The sequence below is a fragment of the Lagenorhynchus albirostris genome, chromosome X (assembly GCF_949774975.1).
Source record: "Lagenorhynchus albirostris chromosome X, mLagAlb1.1, whole genome shotgun sequence".
NCBI lineage: Eukaryota > Metazoa > Chordata > Mammalia > Artiodactyla > Delphinidae > Lagenorhynchus > Lagenorhynchus albirostris.
Window position 1 is genome coordinate 341,290 of NC_083116.1, and position 27,606 is coordinate 368,895.

The 27,606-nt window shown below is 38.0% G+C and overlaps 1 protein-coding gene across 2 annotated transcripts in view; it reads left to right on the forward strand.

Annotated features, from left to right (window-relative positions):
- The first annotated feature begins 411 nt into the window (after positions 1-411).
- TMLHE (trimethyllysine hydroxylase, epsilon) overlaps positions 412-27,606 on the forward strand; it is a 67,396-nt gene continuing 40,201 nt past the window's right edge. For both annotated transcript variants that reach the window (XM_060137878.1, XM_060137879.1), the window contains exons 1-2: positions 412-536; positions 20,405-20,586. In XM_060137878.1, the coding sequence (XP_059993861.1) occupies positions 20,406-20,586 (181 nt within the window). In that variant the 5' untranslated portion in view covers positions 412-536; position 20,405. The remainder of the gene's footprint in view (positions 537-20,404; positions 20,587-27,606) is intronic.

The following is a 27,606-nucleotide window of genomic DNA, read 5'->3' on the forward strand; positions in this document are numbered from 1 at the left end:
ATTCAAGGTGCTCAAGTAAATTGGTGGGAGTCCAGCAGTGGAGTGGTATGCGATTTAAGTTCAAGAAAGTGGTGGAGGGATATTGGAAGAATTTAAGCTCCAGCGACCCTCGATAAACCACCATAAATAGGAGCGTACTGGGAGGAGTCCTGAAACGGCAAGCAAGGCGACCTAGGTTTTACACGCATACTTCCATAGGTCTATCTATCCTCCTGTCTGCGCCTGTGGTTCCAAATGTGCTAAATGAAGGCAATGAACCAGCGCGGCCCAGCTCAGCCCTGTTGCATCAGCGGCTCTAGCACGCTCCGCAGCCCGCTTGGTCCCAGGCGCGCGAGGCCCCCACCCTGCATGGCCGGAAGGAGCGGGGCGGGGCCTCCAGGCTAGGCGCTGGGTCCGAGCGCGCTGGGGGAGGGGAGCGCGGAGCCGACAGTTTCAGGGCAAAAAGCAAAAGGCGGGCGCAGGGCTGCCTTCCGAGGTTCTCTTTGCTTGCAGTTCCTCCCGCTTTGCTGATTTGGGAGTCGCGACCTCCGGCACAGGTGGGTTCCGCCCTGTGGATCGGCGAAGGGGTGTTCTGGGTGGGTGCGATGGGTAGGTTTGCCCAGCCTCTGGCTTTCAGGCCTGGCGCAGCGAGAGGCGGCTGCTCGGCCTCGGGGCGTTGGTACTCACCTTTATTTACCCTGGCAGAGGAGAAGGCCACTTGTGCCTTGCCGCAGGGCTCTCGTCACGGTTTGTACCAGCTGCGCGAAACACAGCCCGCCCGGAGATCAGCGCGGGGTCAGCTGGGCCTAGTGCTTGGGAAGAGCTGCAAGAGCTGGAGCAACCTTGCGCTGGGACTGACGCCCAGAGTACATTGTCTCAAACTCGATCGGACTTCCCCGTCCTGGGCCTGTCATTGACTGTGTCTAGCTTTCGGCGAGTCCCTACCCTCTCCCTGCTTCACTTTGCTGGGCAGTGCAGTGGAAGGTGGAACTCGGCTGTCTGCAAGAGCTTGCAGCACTGACTTTCTTTCTTGGTAATGTTTTCTGCCCCGATTTTACCCTTTCTCTGCCCCTCCTGAGCAGGAAACCTAGCAAGAGTCAGGAGTAGCGGGGCAGGGCATTGGGGAAGCTAGGCAAGGCAGCTCTTTCTCTGTTCTGAAAACAACTCTGAAAAGCCTATTTAGGCTTTCTTACTTTACTGACTGCCCTGAAAACTGGAAACAACATTCATTCAATGCCTTGGTTGAATGTTAACTCAAGAATGCTCTTCTGAATGCCTTACCATTAAAGATTTTAACCAGAGGACAGATGATTGTCCAAAACCTTATGGGTTGAATGAGCATAGTACACTGCCTGACGAAAGTCTAATCATAAATGACTTGGTGACTTAACTATATACTCAAGCGCTGAAAGACAAACTTGAGCTCCCATGTGTGGGAGTACTTCCATATTCCCTTCCCATACAGCAGTCTTTTAGGGTTGCCTCTTAGCTTGGTATTGCACTTTCAGGAAACACTGTAGTAAAAATTACACTTTATTTTACATTAACTTAACTATAAAGGCAAAGAATTAGAAACACTATGGAAGGACATTGTGCTGTCATTCTGATTCTTCCTCATTAAGGAACTGGTGATAATGATAACGGCAACCATATATTATGCAAAACGCTGTAATCTTCACAACCATGAGAGGTAAATGTGCTTATGTATAACGATACTTAAAGAGGTTATACTTTATCTCATAACCAGTATGATGAAGGGAATTTTCAATTTGTCGGTTGAGTCTGGGGGCGTCTTTTGCGTGTCCCACCTCATCCTCTGTTTCTGGGAAGGGTGGACTGGGAGGGATCACTTCCTGGTTTTGGTATCTATATCAGGAATCACAAGCGGTTCTGTATCTCTGCTTGTCAACCCTGGGAACAGCAGTAAAATATCCAAATTGATCACTCACTGTCTGCAGTGTTTCTGGCAGCTGTGTTTTCTGCCTGCCAGGATGGGGGGTGGGTGGAGCGGTGGGCCCTGGATTAATAAACCCCCTCGGATGGGAAACGTCTCTTTCTGCTTGGAGCCAAAGTGAACATAGACTCACCAGTTGGGCACCATTGTGACCCTCTTTCGACAACACCAAACGTCCCTCATGCTTATATGGGCTGTACATGTACCTGCCATTGCCCACGTGTAAAGAATTTACAGGGTGAGAGGCTTTGGGCAAAACCTGGTCTCTGCCACAGCTGCAGGGTTTAGGCAAGGAGTGGCCACCGGTATGAATGTGAGTGTTCTTCAAGGTGTGGGACCTGTTGATTTCCCAAGTGGTCAACAGAGTGAGAGGGGAATTCTGATAGACATCTGCTGAGCTGACCTTGTGGGTGAGTATAGGACTGGCTGTTTAGCAGGACCTGGTGGATGCGTTGGCCATATTTTTACTCTGTTCATTCATTCTTTCACTCCAAAGACAATCAATGAATGCTTACTCTGTGCCAGGATGCTGATCCACTCACTGAGATTAGCAGCACAGGAGGACAGTAAGTTTGAGAGGACAACAGGGATTCAACTTGAAGCATGTTAAGTCTGAGGCATCCTCACTCTTCCCCATTCCCAATATCTAATCAGTACAAAACCTTGTCACTTCTGCATCGTGAATATTTTTTTAAACCCATCCACTTCTCTTTGCCCCCACTGCTACTCAGAATTTCAACCCAGCAACATTCTTTTTCTGTTAATTTTTAAAATTTTTATTGTAGAAGACCCAAATCCCTGCTTGACCCTCAACCCTCATGGGAAAACCACCATAACCACGGCAACAACGACAACATCAACAACATACAACAGCCCAATGAGCTCTGTATGACCCCTAATAAGTTGTGTCAACTGACACAAACTTTGTTTTCTCTACTTCCCAAAGTGTTTTTAAAATTTTGTATCGAGATATAATTTACACACCATAAATTTGACTCATTTTACGTGTACATTCAGGGATTTTTAGTAAATTTATCGAGTGGTGCAACCATCACTATAATCCAATATTAGATATTTCCATCACCTCAATGGCACCTCTCTCTTGCCCATGTGCACTTAGTCCCCAGCCCCTGGGAACCCCAGCCCCTGGGAACCACTAATCTGCTGCTCGTCTCTATGGATTTGCCTATTCTGGACATTTCATATAAGTGGAATCACGCAGTATGCAGTCTTTTGTGACTTGCTTCTTTTACTTAGTGTGACGTTTTCAAGTTTCATCCATGTTGTAGTGCGAATCAGTACTTCATTACTTTTGATGGCCGAATAATGGTATATACTATATGTATATACCACCTTTTGTTTATGGACATTTGGGTTATTTCCACCTTTTGGCTATTGTGAATAAGGCTGGTATTTGGCTATTGTGAATAAGGCTGGTATTTGGCTATTGTGAATAAGGCTGGTGTGGACATTTACGCACAAGATTTTGGATGCGCATATGTTTTCGATTCTCTTGGGTAGGTACCTAGGAGTGGAAGTGCTGGCTTATGTAGTAACTGTATGTCTAGTCTTTTGCCAAAGTATTTTCCAAAGGGGCTGCACCATTTTATATTGATTACATTTACATGCACCACCAGCAGTGTATAAAAGTTCTAATTTCTCCACATCCTCACCAATGTTTGTTATTTTTCCTTTTAAAAAATTTATAGCTGCCCTTGTGGGTGTGAAGTAATATCTCATTTGGAATTTGATTTGCATTTCCCTAATCGTAATGATATTGAACATCTTTTCATCTGTTTCTTGTCCATTTGTATATGTTCTTTGGAGAAAAGTCTATTAAATATTTTGCCCATTTTTCAATAAGGTTTTTTCCCTTCCTATTATTGAGATGTAAGAATTCTTTATATATTTAAGATACAAATCCTTTATCAGGTATATGATTTGAAAATATTTTTTCCAGTCTGTGACTTATCTTTTCATTTTTAAATTGTGTCTTTTGAAAGACAAAGGTTTTGAATTATTATTAAGTTCAATTTATCATTTTTCTTTTGTAAATTCTACTTTATGGTTAAGAACACTTTGCTTAATCCAAGGTCATGAAGATTTTCTCCTATATTTTCTTCTGCAAGTTTTATAGTTTTATCTTACATTTATGTCTAATCCATTTTGACTTTTTTTTTAATTGAAGTATAATTGACTTACAACACTATGTTACTTCCAGGTGTACAGTATGGTGATTTGATATTTCTATACATTACAAAATGATCACCATGATAAATCTAGTTACCACCTATCACCATACAAAGATATTTTAATGTTACTTACTATATTCCCTATGTGTACATTAAATCCACACAATTCATTTATTTTGTAACTAGAAGTTTGTACCTCTTAATCTCTCTTACCTGTTTCTCTCATCCGCCCTTACCTCTCTCCCCTCTGGCAACCACCAGTTTGTTCTCTGTGTCTATGAGCCTGTTTCTGTTTTGTTAGGTTTATTCATTTGTTTTGTTTTTTAGATTCCACATAGAACTGAAATCACATGGTATTTCTCTTTCTCTGTTTGACTTATTTAACTCAGCATAATAACCTCTAGGTCCATCCATGTTGTTGAAAAAGGCAAGATTTCATTCTTTTTTTATGCCTGAACATTATTCCTGTGTGTGTGTGTGTGTGTGTGTGTGTGTGTGTGTGTATGTGTGTGTATGTATGTGTGTATACCACATCTCTTTATGCATTCATCTATCAGTGAACACTTAGGTTGCTTACATATCTTGGCTATTGTAAGCAATGCTGCATTGAACACAGGGGCGCACATATCTTTTCAAATTAGTACTTTCGCTTTTTAGGGTATATACCCAGAAGTGAAATTGCTAGATCATATGGTAGTTCTATTTTTAATTTTTAAAGGAACCTCCATACTGTTTTCCAGAGTGACTGCACCAATTTACATTCCCACCAGCAGTGCACAAGTGTTCCCTTTTCTCCACATCCTAACCAACACTTGTTATTTGTTGTGTTTTTAATAATAGCCATTATGACAGATGTGAGGTGGTATCTCTTTGTGGTTTTGATTTGCATTTACCCTCCTCCCCAGGGATTAGACCTACATCATGGCCCAACAGCTGTCCCAGTCTTTTCAGACCCTGTCTCCATTTTCTTTCACATATGTTTCCCCTGATAAACCACTTGTACATCTCTTCCTGTCATGGCATCTCCTTCTCAGAGGACCCGAACTAATTCAGTTGTCAACATTACAAATTGGGGGATTTCTTATATAATATGCATTTCTGGCTCCTCTCAAATCTGGCAGCATTCGGACTGTCTGGCAATAATTAGCTAGAGCTGAGTGGTGGCTAGGAGTTTTGGACAGATCAGGCATTCTTCAGTTCACTGCTCTCACCACAATCCCCTATTGTCTCTTATACTTTACTTATTTATGTTACTTGCCTAGCCCCTGTGGACATTTAATTTTGAGGCCCTGATGTAAAGGAGCATTCTTTTAACTCATGTAATCCAATATATTATTGCACTAGTTAAACACAGACACAGATATGACAGATAATCTCAGCTTAGAGCTTTCGTATTGGCCTACTTTACATCAGATATCTTCATGAATAATTCCCTTTTTGTTCAAATGTCATTTTGCTCAATAAAGTCTACCCTGATCACCCTGTTTAAATGTCCTACTACCTCCAGCACATCCCTTTATCCTGCCATATAGCTTTTATTGCCTTCTAATATACTATATAATTTACTCATTTATTATGTTTATCTTTGTCTACCCTCCTTCCGCTAGAGGATAAGCTCCATGAAAGCAGACATTTTTGTCTGTTTTGTTCACTGATAAATTCCAAGTGCCTAAAATAGTTCCTGGCACATAGTTGACACTGAATAAATACTTGTTAAATGAATTGTGCAGGAAGAATGAGAGGGAGAATATGGTAGGCAAAGGAAACAACATATGTGAAGGCCCTGAGGCAGTGGGCAAGATAGATGGGGCCAATTATGTGAAGCCATTGTAAAGAGATGACTCAATCCTTCTGTCTGCCCTCAAGGAGCTTTCAGCAAATGGGAAGAGAAAAATAATTAAACAGGCAATTATTATATATGTTGTAAGTGCACTAATAAGGGTATGCACAAAGAGCTGTGAAAACACTGGGTAGGCAGCTACTAACTCTTCCTAGGGGAGTTAGGAAGATTTTACAAAGGTGACATTTGAGCTAGGTCTCAGGCAGGAGAGTGACATGATGAAAGTGTTTTAAGAAGATTAATCTGGCAATAGTATGGAAAATGGATTGGAATATGGATGGAATGGAGGCAAGGAAACCATCTAGTCTATGGCAGTAGTCCAGGTATGAGGTGATGAAGGCACCTATAGGAATGGAAAGAGAAGGACAAATCTGAGAGACATTTGGAAGGAAAAATTGACAGGAGCTAAATGGACTCTTGGCTTTAAGCCTTTTAGGGGGTAATGCTTCTTCCTTAGTAATAACCATGAAAAGATTCAGATTGACCTATTATGTAATTGCTTATTCTGACTAGAATTTCTAGCTATGGCTGTTCTCCAAAAGTTTCTGTTATTATGATTGATACTTGTTGGACTTTAATTTACATTAAGATGGCTTTAGACTTTAAAGGTTGGGAAGCTCTCAAAAACATCATTTTGACTATGAAACAGCAAATTATTCTATTAAAGGAGAAATGAGGGAAGCTATGGGGTTGCAAGGGAAGTTTTACAATGACCTAATAGTTGCTATTTTTTTAAGAATAATATATAAAAGATGGAAAAGAAGGATGAATATAACAGGTGGCACTTGCCTAAGGGATTAGTATTTGGAAGGATAAGCCCCCAAATTACCTCAGGCTTGTATAAATACATATTTGCAAAGACAACAAGAACAATTTTAACTACGTTCTCAGAAAGAAAAAGTACATGTGTCCTGGGATGGATAAGTTATAACTTGATATTGTTAAACTGTTCTCAATGATCGAAAGAATTAAGGAGAATAAGGACAGGTACTTTAACACTGGATTTATATAAGTATATTACCACTTCTAACAAAGGAAAGGGAGGAAGAGTTTTCAGTCTACTAATCAATAAGCTAAATATGTCCTGGGTTAGCTTCTAGAACAGATTTTCAAGTAAGTGAGTACTTAGAAAATTACACAGTGTTATCAACAAACAAAGACGTTCCACACAAATCTAATTTTTATTTCTGATTATTAGAGATGTTTATGGAAATAAGACAGATATAACATGTACATTGAATGAATGAATGAATGAAACTTCAGCAAGATTTTAACAAGTCTTTTATGACACCCTTGTGAACAAGAATTATGAATCCATGTTGATGGGTTATATAATTAATACAATTATGTATTAATTAGTTAAATTACCATACTAAAAGAGTGCTGATAGCAGACCATAAGCAAAGGAAGAGTTTTAGATGGCCTGTTGCAAACCCTACCTTTGGCTTGACATCATCAATATTTTTATAACTTACTTGACTGAAGATTTAGAGCAGACATCTTACCAGATTTAAAGAGGTTATGAAGCTAGAAGAAAAGTAATTCAATCCAGTGTCCACAAACATTTATGAAATTCTCCTAAGTACTAGGAACCATGCTAGATGTTAGGGTACAAAAATGAATGACCCAGAGGTCTTCACATTGAGATGTGTCCAAGTATTACTGGTGGGAAAGACATAAAAACATATAATTTCAACAAAATATATTGAGAAGGAAAACAGAGGCATAAACAGACTATAATGAGAGAACAAAAGAAAGCTACTAGTTCATTCTGTGACTTTAAGGAAGAATTCTTAGATGATATCTCCACTGATTCTTGAAAGATGTATAAAAGACAGAGTAGGAACGGCTTCCAGTTTGAGGGAACAAAAAGCATGAACATGAGTTTCTCAGAATTAGGAAGGTATAGTGGGTCTGGGAAGCTATAAACAATGAAGTACAAGGAGGTAAATAACAGGAAGTGAGGCTGAGAGGTAGCTCAGGATCAGGTAATGGGAGGCATTACATAACATGATAAGTAAATTGGACTTTACCCTGAAGGCCCTAGGGATCCATTCAAAAAGAATGACATACTAATATATTTTTTAAATTCACTATTCCTACAGTGTGCAAAATGATTTGAAGGGAGGGCAAATGTATGTATGGATAGATCAGTTGGGAGGCTTTTGCAGTCTTTGAGTGAGAAATAATGGTGGGCCTGGACTGGGATGGTAGCAAATAGAGATATAATGCAGTGGGTTGGCACTTATAACAATGCCTGGCACCTAGTACATGTAAATATCTGATATATTTGTAATAGGAGTCCTAGGAGAGGAGAGAGAGAATGGTACAGAAACAATATTTGAAGAGATGATAACTAAGAGTTTTCCAAAAGTAACAAAGTATTGTGTTATTTTGCTATTGCTGCATACCAAGTTACCACAAACTTAGTACTTAAACAAACATCCATTTATTATCTCATAGTTCTGTATGTCAGAAGACCAGGCATGGCATTACTGGGTTCTCTGGTCAGTGTATTAAAGGCTGAAATTGGTGTGTTGGGTAGGCTGTATTCTTTTCTGGAGGCTTTGGCTAAGAATTCACATCCACCCTCATTCAGATTGTTGGCTGAATTCAGTTCCATGTGGCTGTAGGACTGAGGTTGCTGTTTCCTTGCTGCATATCAGCTACATAGTCCTCTCCATCTTCAAAGCCAATAGAGAATCTCTTTGACAGCAGATTCCTCTGCTGCTTCAAGTCTCTTTCACCAGAAACATCCCTGTCCCTTTTAAGGGATTGCTGGATTAGGTCAGACCAACCAAAGATCATGTCCCTTTCTTAATGTCAGTTGTGCCATATACATAACCTAATCATGCATGAAGTCACAGATTTAAAAAGTGCTATAACTCAGAGCAGAATAAAGAAAACCTCATCTAGATGTATTTTAATAAAGACTGATAAAAAATAAAGAAAAAGAAACAATCTTAAAAGCAGTTAGAGAAAAAAGATGTATTACCTTACAAGGAGTAGCAATTAGATTGGCTTTAACTTCTCAACAGAAACAATGTGAACATAATGGAACAATATCTTCAAAATGCTGGAGAAACTAACTGCCAATCAAAAATTCTATATCCAATGAAAATAGCCTTCAAAATGAAAGTAAGACAGATGCTTTTAGATGGTCCCAACTTACGAAACCTTCCACCAAACACCAAAGGAAATATTTAGGATCTTTAAGCTGAAGTAAAATGATCCCAAATGAAAGCTTGGAGATATAAAATGGTTGCAATGGAGAGGTTAAATATGTGGGTAGATCTGAATGTCCCTGTGGGATGTATGTGTGTGTGTTTGTGTGTGTGTATAATTAAAATACACAACAGCAGTTGAAGAAGGAAGATAGAGTTAATATAAATTCTTTAATTTGCATTATAATTTAAAAAAATCAAAGATATGTGTTATAATCCCTAGAATAACTGTTTTTAAAAAAACAGTAAAAGAATGTATAACTAACAAGTAAACAAAGGAGGAAATGGAATGATACAAATTACCTAATCAGTGTAAAACAAAGCAAGAGAGAAAGGTAACAAAACAGGTAAGACGAATAGAAAGCAAATATTTGACTTCACACATTAATTAAATGACAAATCATGAGGTTAAAAAACAAAATCTAACTACATATATGCTGTTTATAAGAGACAAAAGGGTGGAATAAATATACACCACAAACACTACCCCCCCCAAAGAAACCTGATTTAGATATAATAATATAAAACAAGACTTTATGGCAGGTTTCTTTACTAGACATAAGACATATTTTGTGATGATAAGAGAGGCCATCCACCAAGAAGATAAAATTATTGTTCTAATTTGTATGCAGCCCAAATATACAAAGCAAAAATTGACAGATGTCCAGTAAATAAATTCAGTCATAATCAGAGATATTAATACATATCCCTCAATAACAGATCATAAGACAAATAAAACCACTAAGTATATAGAACAGTTGAACAATAATATTAACAAACAACCTAATTGACAGACATATACAGATGACCTTATGTAACAACTACAGAATATATATTCTTTTCTGCACACAGAAAAATAGATGATATGCTAGGCCATACAGCAACAAATTACAGTTGCACTGAGGGGTTATTTTGCCACAATGAAATAAAGTTAGAAAACAATAATAAAAATAAAAATAGAAAATCCCTCTAAAATATGTTTACTTTTAAATAACCTGTAGGTCAAATTTTAAAAATCACAATGGAAATTAGAAAATATGTTAATTGGCTGAAAAATGAAAATATTGCATATCAAAACTCATGGTGGGGGAGGGGTGAATAGTCAGAGCACAGAGGATTTTTAAGACAATGAAAATACTCTGTGTGTTATTATAAAGGACACATGTCATTATACATTTGCCCAAACCCATAGAATGTAGAACACCCAGCGTGAAAGCTAATATAAATTATGGACTTTGGGTGATAATGATGTGTTCATGTAGGTTCATCACTTGTAACAAATGTATCACTCTGTGGTGGAGGATATTGATAATGGTGGGGATTATGCATGTGTAGGAGCAGGAGGTGTATGAGAAATCTCTATATCTTTCCCTCAATTTTGCTGTGAACCTAAACCTGCTCTAAAAAAAACTTGCTTAAAAAAATGTACAGTGGGTAAAAGATCTTTGAACAGACACTTGACCAAGGAAGATATATAGGTGGCAATTAAGAATATGAAAATATGCACAACATCATTCATAATTAGGGAGATGCAAATTAAAACAACAATGAGATATTACTGCACACCTATTAGTTGCTAAATCTATTAATGGCTAAATCCAAAAAACTGACAATACCAAGTTCTAGCAAGGATGCAGAAGAATGGGAGCTCTCATTCATTGCTGGTGGAATGCAAAATAGTACAGCTACTTTGGATGACAGTTTCAGATTCTAGTAATGTTAAGTAAAACATCAATAGCACTCTTTGGCATTTACCAAGTGATCTGAAAACTATATTCACCAAAAAAAAAAAATGTATTTCTGTATGTATGTGTGGCAGTTGTGGAGATTTCAGCTGTATGTGATCTTGAGGTTGGTTCTCCGAACTGTTGATTGTTGATGAGTTTCCTTGAAGGAATGGGAATGGCAAATAATGAGGGAAGGAGGCTTTGACTTTTTATTTTATATATTTCTCAGTTGTTTATATTATTTTTTTCTTTTTACAGTGAGGAAGTGGTTTTTTCTTCTAGTTTTATTGAGATATAATTGACATACAGCACTATATAAGTTTAAGGTGTACAACATGATGATTTGTCTTACATCATGAAATGATTACCACAATAAGTTTAGTGAACATCCACCATCTCAATAGATACAAAATTAAAGAAAAGGAAAAAGAATTTTTTCCTTATGATGAGAACTCTTAGGATTTACTCTCTTAACACCTTTAGTGTATAACATTCAATAGTGTTAATTATATTTATCATGTTGTACATTACATCCCTAGTATTTATTTATCGTATAACTGGAATTTTGTACCTTTTGATCATGTTCATCCAATTCCCTCTCCCTCCACTCCCCGCCTCTGGTCTGATCTCTTTTTCTATGAATTTATTTGTTTGTTTGTGTTTGCTTTTGAAGTATAATTGACCTACAACACTGTGTTAGTTCCTGTTACACAGCATAGTGATTTGATATTTCTATATGTTTTAAAATGATCACCTGGATAACTCTACTTACCATCTGTCACCATACAAAGATATTACATAGCTATAACTATATTCCCCACACTACATTTCATACCGGTGACTCATTTATTTTGCAACTGGATATTTGTACCTCTTAATCTCCCTAATCTATTTCTTTCCTCCCCCCACTGCTCTCCCTTCTGGCAAACACCTGTTTGTTTTCTGTATCTATGACTCTGTTTCTGGTTTATTATGTTTGTTAATTTGTTTTGGTTTTTAGATTCCACATATAAGTGAGATCATATAGAATTTGTCTTTCTCTGTCTTATGTATTTTACTTAGCATAATACCCTCTAGGTCTATCCATGTTTTCACAAATGGCAAGATTTCATTCTTTTTTATGGCTGACTAATATTCCAGTCTGTCTGTGTGTGTGGGGGGGTGTAACATCTTCTTTTCCCACTCATATATTGATGGGATCTAGGGTGCTTCCATATCATAGCTACTGTAAATAATGCTGCAATGAACATAGGGGTGCATATATCTTTTCAGTTTAGTGTTTTCATTTTCTTCATATAAATACCCAGGAGTGGAATTGCTGGATCATATGGTAGTTCAGTTTTTTATTTTTTGAGGAAACTTTATACTGTTTTCTATAGTGGCTGCACCAATTTACGTTCCCACCAACAGTGCACGAGGGTTCCTTTTTCTCCACATCCTCACCAACACTTGTTATTTGTTAGCTTTTTGATAATAGCCATACTGACAGGTGTGAAGTAGTATTTCATTGTGGTTTTGATTTGCATTTTCTTGATGATTAGTGATATTGAGCATCTTTTCATGTGCCTGTTGGTCATCTGTATGTCTTCTTTGGGAAAATGTCTATTCAGGTCCTCTGCCCATTTTTTTTGTTTTGTTTTTGTTTTTGTTTTTGTTTTGTGATATGCAGGCCTCTCACTGTTGTGGCCTCTCCCATTGCGGAGCACAGGCTCCGGATGTGCAGGCTCAGCGGCCACGGCTCACAGGCCCAGCCGCTCCGCAGCATGTGTGATCTTCCTGGACCGGGGCACAAACCCGTGTACCCTGCATTGGCAGGCGGAGTCTCAACCACTGCGCCACCAGGGAAGTCCTCTGCCCATTTTTAATTGGGTTATTTGCTTTTCTTAATGTTGAATTTATGAATTATTTCTATATTTTGGATATTAACCAGATATATCATTTACAAAGATCTTTTCCCATTCAAAAGGCAAATTTTTCATTTTGCTGATAGCTTCCTTTGCTGTACAATAGCTTTTTAGTTTGATGTAATCCCATTTGTTTATTTTTGCTTTTGTTTCCCTTGCCTAGGGAGACATATCCAAAAAACTATTACTAAGACAAATGTAAAAGCGCATACTGCCTATGTTTTCTTCTAGAAGTTTTCTGGTTTCAGGTCTTACATTTAAGTCTTTAATCCATTTTGAATTTATTTTTGTGAATGGTGTGAGAAAGTAGTCCACTTTTGATTCTTTTGCATGTAGCTGTCCAGGTTTTCCAACATCATTTATTGAAGAGGCTGTCTTTTACCCATTGTATATTCTTGCCTACTTTGTTGTAGATTACTTGCCCATATAAGTGTGGGTTTATTTCTGAGTTCTCTATTCTGTTGCATTGATCTATGTGTCTGTTTTTGTGTCAGTACCATACTGTTTTGATTACCATAGTATTATAGTATAGTTTGAAATCGGGGGCATGATACCTCCAGCTTTATTCTTCTTTCTCAAGATTGTTTTGGCTATTTGGGTTTTTTTGTGTTTCCATAAAATTTTATAATTACTTTTTCTAGTTCTATGAAAAATACTACTGATGTTTCGATAGGGATTGCATTGAGTCGCTAGATTGCCTTAGATAGTATGGTCATTTAAACAATATTAATGCTTCCACACCAAGAACACAGTATATCTTTCCATCTATTTGTGTCATCTTCAATTTCTTTCATTGGTTTCTCATAGTTTTCTGAGTACATGTCTTTTACATTTTGGTTACATTTATTCCTAGGTATCTTATTCCTTTTGATGTGATTGTGAATGGGATTACTTTCTTAATTTCTCTTTCTGATAGTTCATTGTTAGTGTATAGAGGTGCAATAGATTTCTCTATATTAATTTCATATCCTGCAACTTTACCAAATTAATTGATGAGTTCTAGTAGTTGTTTGGTGGCATCTTTAGGATCTTCATGTGTAATATCACCACATCTGAAAACAGTGACAGTTTTACTTCATTCTTTCCAATTTGTATTCCATTATTTTATTTTCTTGTCTGAGTGGTCTGGCTAGAACTTCCAATACTATATTGAGTAGAAGTGATGAGAGTGGGCATCCTTGTCTTATTCCTGATTTTAGAGGAAATGGTTTCAGCTTTTCACCATTGAGTGTGATGTTAGCTGTGGGCTTGTCATATATGGCCTTTATTATGTTGAGGTATGTTCCCTCTGTACCCACTTTGTTGAGAGTTTTTATCATGAATGGATGTTGAATTTTGTCAAAAGCTTTTTCTTCATCTACTGAAATGATCATATGATTTTTTTTCTCTTCAATTTGTTAATGTGGTGTATCACACTGATTAATTTGTGGCTATTGAACCATCTTTGTATCCCTGGAATGAATCCCATTTGGTCATGGTATATGATCCTTTTAATGTATTTTTGAATTTGGTTTGCTAATATTTTGTTGAGGAATTTGCATATATGTTCATCAGTGACATTGGCCTGTAATTTTCTCTTTTTTTTGATAACTTTGGTTTGGTATCAGGGTGATGCTGGCCTGGTAGAATGAGTTTGGAAGCTATTCCTTCCTCTGCAGTTTTGGGGAATAATTTGAGAAGGATAGGTGTTAACTCTTCTCTAAATGTTTGGTTGAATTTACCTGTGAAGGTATCTGATCCTAGACCTTTGTTTGTTGGGAGCTGTTTTCATTCCTGATTTAATGTCATTACTGGTCATTGGTCTGTTCATATTTTCTGTTTCTTCCTGATTCAGTCTTCAGATATTGTACATTTCTAGGAATTTTTCCATTTCTTCTCTGTTGTCCATTTTATTGGTGTATAACTTTTTGTGGTAATCTCTTATGATCCTTTCTGTTTCTCTGGTGTTGGTTCTAACTTGTGTTTTATTACTGATTTTACTTATTTGGGCCTTCTTTTCTTCTTGATGAGTCTGGCTAAAGGTTTATCAATTTTGTTTATCTTTTTAAGAACCAGTTCCTAGTTTCGTTGATCTTTTCTATTGTAGTTTAGTCTCTATTTCATTCGTTTCTTTTCTGATCTTTATGATTTCTTTTCTACCAACTTTGGGTTTTGTTTACTCTCCTTTTTCTTGTTCCATTACATGTAAGATTAGGTTGTTTGAGATTTTTCCTGTTTCCTGAGGTAGGTTTGAATCACTATAAACGTCCCTCTTAGAAATTTTTTTCCTGTATCCCATAGATTTTGGACCACTGTATTTTCATTTTCATATTCATATTTTTTGATGTCCTCTTTGATTTCTTCAGTGACCCTTGGTTGTTTACTACAATGTTGTTTGTTCTCCATGTGTTTGTGTTTTTTACAGTTTTGTTTCTTGTAGTTGATTGCTAGTCTCATAGCATTGTGTTTGCAAAAGATGCTCAATGTGATTTCAATCTTCTTAAATTTACTGAGATTTATTCTGTGGCTTAGCATGTGATCTATCCTGGAGAATATTCCATGTTACTTGAAAAGAATGTGTATTCTGGGACTTTTGGATGGCATGTTCTATATATACTATTAAGGCCATCAAGTCTAATGTGTCATTTAAGGCCAGTGTTTCTTACTGATTATCTGTCTGGATGATCTGTCTATTGCTGTAAGTAGGGTGTTAAAGTCCCCTACTATTATAGTGTTACTGTCAGTTTCTCCCTTTATGTTTGTTAATATTACTTTATGTATTTAGGTGCTCCTATGTTGGGTGCATTTATATTTAAAATTGTTATATCTTTTTGTTGGATTGATCCCTTTATCATTATGTAATGTCCATCTTTATCTCTTGTTACAGTCTTTATTTTAAAGTCTATTTTATCTGATATAAAAATTGCTACCCCAGCTTTCTTTTCATTTCTGTTTACACGAAATACCTTTTTTCCATCCCTTTACTTTCAGTCTGTCTGTGTCTTTAGATCTGAAGTTAGTATCTTGTAAGCAGCATAAATAGGGGTCTTGTTTTTGTATCTATCCAGCCACTCTGTCTTTTGATTGGAACATTTAGTTCATTTACCTTTAAAGTAATTATTGTTGGGACTTCCCTGGTGCTCCAGTGATTAAGACTCTGTGCTTCCAATGCAGGGGGTGTGGGTTCAATCCCTGGTCAGGGAACTAAGATCCCACATGCTGTGTGGCCAAAAAATAAAAATAAATAAATACATAAATAAATACTTAATTATTGTTAGGTATGTACTTATTGCTATTTTGTTAATTGTTTTGGGATTGTCTTTTTTTAATTGTTGTTCCTTTCTTCTTTTGCTCTCTCCCCTTGTGATTTGATGACTATCTTTAGCATTATATTTGGATTCCTTTCTCTTCTCTCTCTGTGTGTGTATATATTATAGTTTTTTGATGTGTATTTACCATGGGATTTATATATAGCAAATTATATATATATATGTAATTATTGTAAGTTACTGATCTCTTTAGTTTGAATGCATTTTAACAACCCTGCATCTTTACCCTCCTCCCCCAATGTTTACTATTTGACATCTTATTTTGCATCTTTCTGTTTTATGTATCCCTTAACTATCCATTGTGGTTATAGATGATTTTACTACTCTAGTCTTTTAACCTTCCTACTAGCTTAATAAGTGGTTAATTTTTCTACCATGACTGTATGTATTTGCCTTTACCAATGAGATTTTTCCTTTCATAATTTTCATATTTCTGGTGGTGGCCTTTTCTTTTCCACTTAGAGAAGTACCTTTAACATTTCTTGTAAAGCTGTTTTGATGGTGCTGAACCCTCTTAGCTTTTGCTTGTCTGTAAAACTTGATCTCTCCATCAAAACTGAATGAGAGCCTTGATGCGTAGAGTATTCCTGGTTGAAGTTTTTTCCCTCTCATCACTGTAAATATATTGTGCCACTTCCTTCTAGCCTGCAGAGTTTCTGCTGAAAAGTCAGTTGATAACTTTATGGGAATTCCCTTGTATGTAACTTTTTGCTTTACCCTTGCTGCTCTTAATATTCCCACTTTATCTTTAATATTTGCCATTTTAATTACAGTGTGTCTTGGTGTGTTCCTCTTTGGGTTGATCCTGTTTGTGACTCTCTGTGCTTCCTGGACATGGATGTCTGTTTCCTTTCCCAGGTTAGGGAATTTTTAAGCTATTATGTCTTCCAATATGTTTTCTGCCCCTTTCTCTCTTCTCCTTTTGGGACCCCTGTAATGCAAATGTTAGTACACTTAATGTTATTCCAGAGGTCTCTTAAACTGTCTTCATTTTTTTAAATTCTTTTTTCTTTTTTCAGCTTAAGTAATTTCCACTACTCTGTCTTCCAGTTAGCTGATCTGATCCTCTGTATCATGTAATCTATTGTCGATTCCTTCTAGTATGCTTTTTAATATCAGTTATTGCATTCTTCAGCTTTGCTTGGTTCCTCTTTATATCGTCTAGCTCTTTGTTAAAGTTCTCACTGTGTTTGTCCAGTCTTCTCCCAAGTTCTTTGAGCATCTTTATGATCATGACCTGAATGCTTTGTTGGGTAGATTGCTTATTTCCACTTAGTTCTTCTTCTGGGATTTCATCTTGTTCCTTCATTTGGAACATATTCCTCTATTGCCTCATTTTGCCTAATTTGCTATTTTTATTTCTGTGTATCTGGTAGGTTGTTACATTTCCCAACTTTGGAGAAGTGGCTTTTTTTATGAGGCATCCTATGTGTCCGAGCAGTGCACTCCCCTCTGGTCACCAGAGTTATATGCCCTGGGGGTGCCCCCTGTGTGGGCTGTGTGGGCCCTTCTGTTGTGGGGGGCTGGCTACTATGAGTGGTCTGGTAGGTATGGCAGGCCCTGTCTGGCTGATTATCAGGCTCTGCCTTGTACAGAGGCTGCTGGCCACTGGAGATTGGGGCTGGGTCTCAAGAGGCCTGGCTGCAGAGCCCCAGGAAATCCCAGGGCTAGTGCTGGCCCACAGGTGGGCAGAGCCCAGTCAGTGTGGCTTGTTGCAGGGCCAGTTGTCCCAGATCAAGCATCAGCCTGCCAGTGCATGGGGCCAGTTCCTGACATGGCTGACTGTGGCATCTGATATTACAAAGCTGGTGTCAGCCCACTGTTGAGTGGGTCTGGATCCTGGGGCAGCTAGCTGAGGGGCCCATGGTGTCTTAAAGCTGGTGTCAGCCTCCTGATAGGCAGGATTGTGGCCCAGGGAGGTCCTGGAGCTGGTGTTAGCCTGTTGGTTAGTGGGGTTGTGGCCCTGGTGATCTTGGGCTTAGTGTTGCCTCACTGGTGGGCAGAGTCAGGACCTGGAGTCTAGTACTAGTACTAACAGGCTGGGGGTGGGTCCAGGTCCTGGTGCTAATAATCTAGACGGAGGATTCCACAATGTTCCTTGCCAGCACCAGTGTCCTCATGGTAGAATGAGCTCCCCAAATGGCTGCCACCAGTGTCTGTGTCCCCAGGGTGAGCTGCAGTGGCCTTCTGCCTCTCCAGGAAGCTCTCTCCAAGATCAGCAGGTGGGTCTGACCCAGGCTCCTTTGAAATTACTGCCTCTGCCCTGGGTCCTGGAGTGTGTGAGATTTTGTGTGTGCCCTTTAATGATGGAGTCTCTATTTCCTACAGCCTTCTGACTCTCCCAAAAGTAAGCCCCACTTGCCTTCAAAGCCAAGCGTTCTGGGGACTTGTCTTCCTGGTGCAGGACCACCAGGATAGGGAGCCTGATGTGGGGGCTCAGACCCCTCACTCCTTGGGTAGAACCTGTGCAATTGTAATTATCCTCCCACTTGTGGGTCACCCACTCAGGGGTATGGGTCTTGACTATACTGCATCTCAACTTTTCCTACCCATCTCATTGTGGTTTCTCCTTTATATCTTTAGTTGTGGAATGTCTTTTCAGCTAGTGTTTAGGTCATTCTCATATTACAGAGATAGCTGCTCTGTAAATAGTCGTAATTTTGGTGTGCCCCTGGGAGGAGATGAGTTCAGGGTCCTTCTACTCCAGCATCTTCTACAATGAGCAAATTTTATTTTGTAAGTAAATAGAAAACAATGAAGCACTTCTACAAAGAACACTGATCATATGGAGTCCTCCCAGTTTTCCTAGGCATAGTTAACCACTTTCTCCTTTGCACTTTTTCACTGTACTCTGTGTTTAAAACTACTATAGATAGTAGTAGTTGTCTTTCTTCCATACTAGATGATTATGAGATTCTTGAATGGTGGCTGGGATTGATTATTTATATTTGTATTCCTAGTACTTAAGAAAGTACCCTATTTACACATGCTTGGTAATATTTGTCAAGTGAAATAATGAAGAAATGAATGAATACACTTGCTTAAGAATGTTTTTTTTTCATGGGGAGTAAGCCATTGTAAATGGAGAAGAGTATTTGATTAACAATTAAGCATTAGACTAAGGGTTGGAAATTTTTTTCTCTGAAGGGCCAGATAGCAAATATTGTAGACTTTGCAGGCCACATATGGTCTTGGTCCAATGTTATTGTTTTTATTTACAGTCCTTTAAAATGTAAAACCTGTATGTGGCCATATGAAAATAGGCATGGGCCGTAGTTTGCCAGCCTCTGTCTTAGACTTTAACTCTCAATTTCCTAACCTATTTCAGAACCCTCCCTAATTCATCAGCAAATTCTATTATGTCTCTAGCTATGGCCTTTGTGTATGAAACCAATCAGTCCATTTATTAGCTTACACCACACACTTAACATGTATACATCCACTCAAAATAAGCATTTTTAGCAGGTTTAGTGACCTTAAGGGGTTATTGAGAAGGTTCATGTCAAGCAGCATACAGCTTTTCTGCAGTGGCATGGGTTTCTCCATCTTTTCCCACAGGATGAATTAATTCCTTTTAAGATCTTATGCAAATGAAGTTATTTTATTAATATTTCTGAAAACATGACACTTAGGGTATCACCAACTCCAAGCAAGTTTATCAAGGTACTTTTGCCAATAGATATAGTTTATCCCTAATAATAACCACAATAATAATGATGATTAGAATGATAGCATATCATATATAGGACATATATAGGACTTACTATGTGACAACAAAGTTCTAAGTACTTTAGTCCTCACACTAAACCCATGGGATAAGTATTATTGTCATCCTCGTTTTACAAAACAGGAAACAGAGACACTGAGAGTTTATGAAACTTGCCCACAATCACACATAATCAGTGGAAAAGAAAGTTTCAAGGAGTCAGGATGAGGGTGATTGATAGTGTCACAGTGGAGAGTCCCAGAATGATAAGCCCTAAAAAGCAATCCTTCCATATGTGGTTGAAAGGTTAAAATTAGTGATTTTCTAAAGAACCACTTCAGTTAGATAGTGGGGTGGAAGCAAGATTGCAATGCATAATATGAGTGGCTGGTGAGAAGATAGAAGTAATGGTTATCAACCACTTATCCTTAGCTGTTCAGAATTTCTCCTTTAATGCTATGGTTGAGATAATAAAATCTGTTCTTTTACGTAGCTAGATATGTAGTATCCTACAGCCTTATAAACATTGTTTTATATTGTTACTAACACTCTCATTGTCAAATTTTCTAGGATGTGGTGCCGCAGGTTGTCCCATCTACAAAGCAGGCTCCAGGACCTGCTGAGGGGACGAGTCACATGTTGGGCCCTTCAACAGCCCAACTTCAAAAGCTTATTTCCATTAGCCATCCATTGGCACCATACAGCCTCCAAGTCTCTGAATTGTGTTTGGCAGCAACACGAAGATCATTTTGGTAAGATGTGTAGAGGCAGATACTTTATTTTTAATTGTGACAGAAAAACCAAAATTTAATATCATAACCATTTTAAGTGTACACTTCAGTAGTGCAAAGTATATTTACATTGTTGTGCAATGACAGATACTTTTCATGTGGACTGAAAGTACTTTATGTGGAGTTGCGAAGACTTCTAACCATTTATTTCCAGGATTATTTTACAGGTTGCAAGAAAGACAAAACTAATATAGGGTAATAGGAAAATCTCATCCCAGCTAGGGAAAGGGAGGTCTGCTATGCCCCAGCCCCACTCTATCTCCCTGTCTCATCTAAGAAAAAATAAAGAAAGAAGAAAAAAAGCCTCAGTATACAAGGGAGAGAGTTTCAGAGACATAGGCTGGAAATTCTATAGCCAGGGAAAGTATTGGGTGGCATAGGGGAAAAAAGCTTTACCCTAGCACTGCTGTGACAAATTACCATAAACTAATTGGCACAAACAACAGAAATTTATTCTTTCACAGTTCTAGAAGCAGGAAGTCTGAAATCAAGATGTTGGCAGGGCCATGTCCTCTCTGAAGACTCTAGGAGAGAACTCTTCCTTCCCTCTTCTGGGTTCTGGTGGTTGCCAATAACACTTGGTGTTATTTGGCAACATCACTACACTCTCTGCCTCCATCATCTTCCCTGTGTCTCTTCTGTGACTTCAAATTTCTCTCTCCTTATAAGGGGACCATTTGTTGGATTTAGGGCCCATGCTAATCCAGTATGACTTCATCTTATCTTGATTATCTTCCAAGACCCTATTTCCAAATAACGTCTCATTCACATGTACTAGAAGTTAAGACTTCAGCATATCTTTTTGAGGAATGCAGTTCAATTCACAACACCCTGGAAAGGGACAAAAACAACCATGAAGGCCACACTCCCAAAACATAGGCCCACTATGCACTCCAAAGACTTAGACTTAATTCAAAGATTAGAGAATTCCCCTCCCCCTCCACTACAACCAACTAATAAGCCTCCAGTTAAAATAGCAGTGGATTACAGCTGCAAAAGACAGACTGTCTCTGAGGTGAAGCACAAAAAGAAGGGCCAAGACCAAGAGGGGGGATAAAAACAAGATTACTAGAGAAATTTAAAGCCTCTGGTACCCATAGAGAAGTAAATGTCAAACATAGCCCAACTCTTGGCCAGATTGATATAGTCACCCATAAATTCCTATTTACCTCAGTATCTACTGCTCTATACATGTCTGGCTATCAACTACAGGAACAAAATTACAAAACATGCTAAAAGGCAAGAAATAACACAAGTTGAAGAGACAAAACACCATCAGAACTAGACTCACATATGACACAGGTGTTGAAATTTCCAGTCAGGAAATTTAAAATAACTATGGTTAATATCTTAAGGATTCTAATGGAAAAGGTGGACAAAATGAAAGACCAGATAGATAATGTCAGCAGGGTGATGGAAAATATAAGAAAGAATCAAAAGGAAATCAAAAGCACAGTAACAGAAATGAGGAATGACTTTGATGGGCTCATAAGATACAACAAGGGATAGAATCAGTGAATATAAAGATAGGTCAATAAAAATTACCCAGACTGAAATGCACAGAGAAAATGAGAGTGGAAACAAACAAACAAAAAAAGAGTATTCAGGAAGTGTTGAACAATATCAAAAGTTGTAATATATACATGAATGGAATACCAGAAAGAAAAGAAAGAAAGAACTAAGCAGAAGAAATATTTGAAGAAATAATTTTTGAAAGCTTTCCACAATAAGTGACAGACACCAAACCACATATCCAAGAAGCTTAGAGAAGCTTAGTATCCATTTTTAACCGCCCCCCCACAAAACCCCACACTTAGGCAAAAGAGCAAAAACAAAGAGCAAATCTTGAAGGCAGTCAGAGGGGAGAAAAACACTTCACTTACACAGAAACAGAGGAATTACAGCAGAGTTCTCATGAGAAACTATACAAGCAAGAGCACAATGGCATGATAATTTTAAAGTATTAAAAGGAGAAAAAACTGCCAACCTGGGATTCTATATCCAGCAATGCTTCAAAAGTGAGAGAGAAATAGACTTCCTCATATAACTTCTCAAAATATTGTAAAGGAATTTCTTCTGGCAGAAGAAAAATGATATAGGTCACAAACTTGGAACTACATTAAAAAATGAAGAGTGTTTGAAATGAATGAAGATAAAATATAAACTTTTCTCCTTAATTGCACTAAATTTTAATTATTTAAATAGTAATAGCAGTGTATTTGGTGTTCATAGCACATATAAAAGTGAAACAAATGACAACAATGTGACAGAGGATAGGAGGGAGAAATTAGGAATATTCTATTATAAGGTAAATCAAAAGAACTGACAATACCAAGTTCTACCAAGGATGAATAGGAATCAGAGCTCTTTTTCATTGCTGTTGGCATGCAAAATAGTACTGCCACTTTGGATGACACTTTTAGAGTTATCTAAAGGTGGACTTAGACTATTTAAAATGTACATTGTAAACATTAGGAAAACTACTAAAAAAGTTTTTAAAAATAGTATAAATAATAAGTCAAGAAATGAGATAAAATGGAATCATAAAAAATACCCAAGGAAGGGCTTCCCTGGTGGCACAGTGGTTGGGAGTCTGTCTGCCGATGCAGGGGACACGGGTTCGTGCCCCGGTCTGGGAAGATCCCACGTGCCACGGAGCGGCTGGGCCTGTGAGCCATGGCCGCTGGGCCTGCGCGTCCGGAGCCTGTGCTCCGCAACGGGAGAGGCCACAACAGGGATATACGGAGCTGTCTGTACCTTTGTCTCAGTTTTGCTGTGAACCTAAAACTGCTCTAAAAAATAGTCTATTTAATTTTTTTAATTTAAAGTTAAGGGATGGAAATAGAAACACCATGAAATGCTAATCAAAACAACAGTAACTATGTTAATTTCAGACAAAGCAGTCTTCAGAACATGGAAGATTATCATGGATAAAGAGGCACATAACAGTAATAAAGGGTTCAGTTCTCCAAGAGAACCTGTAACTATCCTAAAAATGTAGCACCTAATGATAAACCATCAAAATACATGAAGCAAAAACTGGCAGAGATAAAAGTAGAAGTAAACAAATCCACAATTTCAGTTGGTTTTAATACCTCTCTCAGTAATCGATAGATTAAGCAGGCACCGTCAACCAGCTTGACCCAATTGATATTTATAGAACAATCCATCCAACAACAGTAAAGTACACATTGTTCTGAAGTTTAAATGAAACATTCATCAAGGTAGACCACATTCTGGGCCATAAAACAAAGCTCAAAAATTTTAAAGACTCTAAAAACATATAGAGTATTTACATTGACCGTAACAGAAAAAACTAGAAGTCTATAACAGAAAAGTCCCAAATATTTGGAAATTAAGCTATACACTACCAAAAAATGTATAAGTAAAATAAGTCTCAAGGAAAGTTAAAAATATATTGAACTAAATGAAAATGAATATACAACTTATCAAAATTTGTGGTAAACAACGAAAGCAGTGCTTGGAGGGGGATGTATGGCAATAAATACACACACACACACGCACAATCTGTGTGCAGACAACTACAAAACACTGATTAAAAAAATGAAAGAACATAAATAATTGGAAAGACATTCCATGCTCATAGGTTAGAAGACCCAATATTTTTAAGATGTGAATTCTCAGTATGATCTATAGATTCAGTGCAATCCCACTCAAAAAATCCCAGCAGACTTTTTTATAGATATTGACAAACTGATTCTAAAATGTATATGGCTTCCCTGGTAGCGCAGTGGTTAAGAATCTGCCAATGCAGGGGACACAGGTTCGAGCCCTTGTCCGGGAAGATCCCACACACTGTGGAGCAACTAAGCCCGTGCTCACAACTACTGAGCCCGTGCACCTAGAACCTGTGCTCCGCAACAAAAGAAGCCACCGCAATGAGAAGCCCATGCACTGCAACGAAGAGTAGCCCCCCTCGCCGCAACTAGAGAAAGCCCGCATGCAGTAACGAAGACCCAACGCAGCCAAAAATAAATTAAAATTTAAAATAAATAAATAAATAACGTATGTGGAAAGACAAAGGTATCAGAATAGCCAATACACTTCTGGAAAAAAATTAAGTCAAGGGGCTTAAGTTAACCTTAGTACAGTTGACACAAACAACACAGGGGTTAGGGTGCCAACTTTTTGAGCAGTCAAAAATCTGAGTGTAATTTACAGTCAGCCCTCTGTATATACATAGTTCCTTCATATATGTGGTTTTACATCCACAGATCAATTTAACTGCAAATCAGGTAGTACTATAGTATTTACTATTGAAAAAGGTCTGCTTATAAGCGGACCCAAACAGTTCAAACCTGTGTTGTTCAAGGATCAACTACAATCAAGGCAGTGTGGTGTTGTCAAAAGGATAGATACATAGAACAGTGGAACAAAATTGAGAGCCCAGAAATAGACGCACACAGATATGGTAAACTGATTTTTGACAAAAGAGCAAAGTCAATTCAATGGAGAAAGGACTGTTTTTTTCAACAGGTGGTGTTAGAACAGTTGGACATCCCTATGCAAAAGAGCAAAACAAAACAAAATGTTCACACCTGCCTCATACTTTGTGTAAAAAATAGCTCAAAGTTGATCATAAGCCTAAATGTAAAATGCAAAACTATAAAACTGTATGCGAAAATGTTTGTTACCTTGGATTAAGCAAAGAGTTCTTAGATGCAACTTCAAAAGCTTAATCCATAAAGGAAAAAAATGGTAAATTGGACTCTATCAAAATTCAAAACATTCTCTCTGTGAAAGACACTGTTAAAAGAATGAAAAGAAAAGCCACACAGACGTGGAGAAAATATTTGCAAACCACATGCTTGAGAAAAGGTTTGTATGCAGATTTTAGAAAAACCTCTTAAAACTTAACAGTAAGAAAACAAATAACCCAATTTTTAAAAGGGTAGAAAGATCTGAACAGACACTTAACCAGAGGACAAAAGTATGGCAAATAAGCATATGAAAACATGCTCAACATGATTTCATTAGGTAAATGCAAATTAAAGCCACAATGAGATGCTACTATACACCTATTAGAATGACTAAAATCCAAAAAAACTTGGCAGTACTTAATGCTGACAAGAATGCAGAGCAATAGGAACTTGTATTCATTGCTGGTAATAATACAAGAATAGTATAGCCACTCTGGAAGAAAATTTGGTAGTTTCTTATAAAGTTAAACATGGACTTGTCAACAGTTGCACTCCTAGGTATTTACCCAACTGATTTGTAAACTTATGTCCACAGCAAAAACCCACACATGAAAAACCACTTTATTCATAATTGTCAAAAGTGGGAAGCTATCAAAATATCCTTCAATAGGTTAATTAATAAACTATAGTACATCCATACAATGGAATACTATTCAGCAATCAGAAGGAATGACATGACATTCTGTTGAAGGCAAAACTATAGGGACAGTAAACAAATCAGTGGTTGCTAGGGGTCTGGAGAGTGTGGTTACCCATAAGTATAGGGGAAGTGCTAGAATGAGTCATGTGGTACTGGATTATAGTTGAAGACATCAGTATAAACTCATGTTTAGCCTAATATAGATACAGATGTATAGATGCAGAAATAATTACAGTTGACCCTTGAACGATGCAGGAGTTATGGGTGCCAACCCTCTGTGCAGTCAAAAATCCGCATATAACTTGTAGATTGCCCTCTGTATACACAGTTCTGAGTCCAAGCTCACTCTGCTCGCTGCACAACAGGCCAATAAATCAGGAGATGAGGTGTTGAGGCAAGGAACAGTGACTTATTTGGAAAGCCAGGCATCTGAGAAGATGGTGCACTAATGTCCTAGAGTATCATCTTATTGGGGTCTGGATGCCAGTTTATTTTATAGAACAGAGAGGGGGAGGAGATGAGGAAGTAAACTAAAAAGGCCACAAGTCTTGCAAAACATCTCCTGGTTTGACCAGCCTCGGGGAGGGGATGTGTTAATTTCTTCTTTCTTGCAGCCATTCACTGGTGGGCAGGGTCAGGATGTTTCCCTGTGAGCTGAACAAAGGCACTTTAGTTTAACATTCAGGCAGAGGGGCAGGGTTCCCCAAGGTAGACCATTATGTATGCCAGTAGCTATAGACAACATCCTTTTAGTGATTATAGTAACAAAAAACAACAGAGAGCAAAGGTTAAAATAAAAGAAACAGATCCAGCATGGAGTCTGATTTTGCTCTTCCCTGCTACAGTTGCTGTGTATCCACATTTCCACATTCTCGGATTCAACCAACCACAGACTGTGTAGTACCATAGCATGTACTATTGAAAAAAAGTCTGTGTGTAAGTGGACCTGTGCAGTTCAAACCCATGTTGTTACAGGGTCGACTGTATAGATATGTTTTTACACATAGATTAGTATATTTCCTAGCTCTGGCCACTGAGAGGTCCTGGAAACAATGACACCACAGTGGAAATGAGAACACCCAGATCTTGGTTTCTAATACCATGCTCCAAGAAAAGGAACCAAGGGCTCCTTAGAAAAATGGACTATTCTAGAGCTGGGTCAGAGAAAATACAAGATGAGCCTGGAGAATCTTGAAGTCCCAGAAAGTAGGGAAGTGCTCAAAAAAATGATGAGGCAATGTTAAAGGGACACAGGAGCTAACTAAAAGAGCTTCTAATGGCCAAAGCTGAAAGAATTTGAGCAAGAAAATAAATAATATAATATTAGATTATAACCAAAAGTATAAAATAAATGAATCCATGCTGATATATGAATAAATAGGGAGCGTACATATAAATGTCCCATACAAAAGAATTCCAAATAATTTATGTAGATATTCCTCCTCCCCCAACTACGGAGGTGGATCTTAAGTCCCCAGTCCTAGAATGCAGGCTGCACTTAGTGATTTGCTGCCAAAGAATAGAATATGGAAGGAGGGTGGGGTAACTTAAGTAGAGAAATGTAGCAAACACTACCTTTGATAGCATGTACCAGTGATAGGATATGGTGAGAAGGGCACC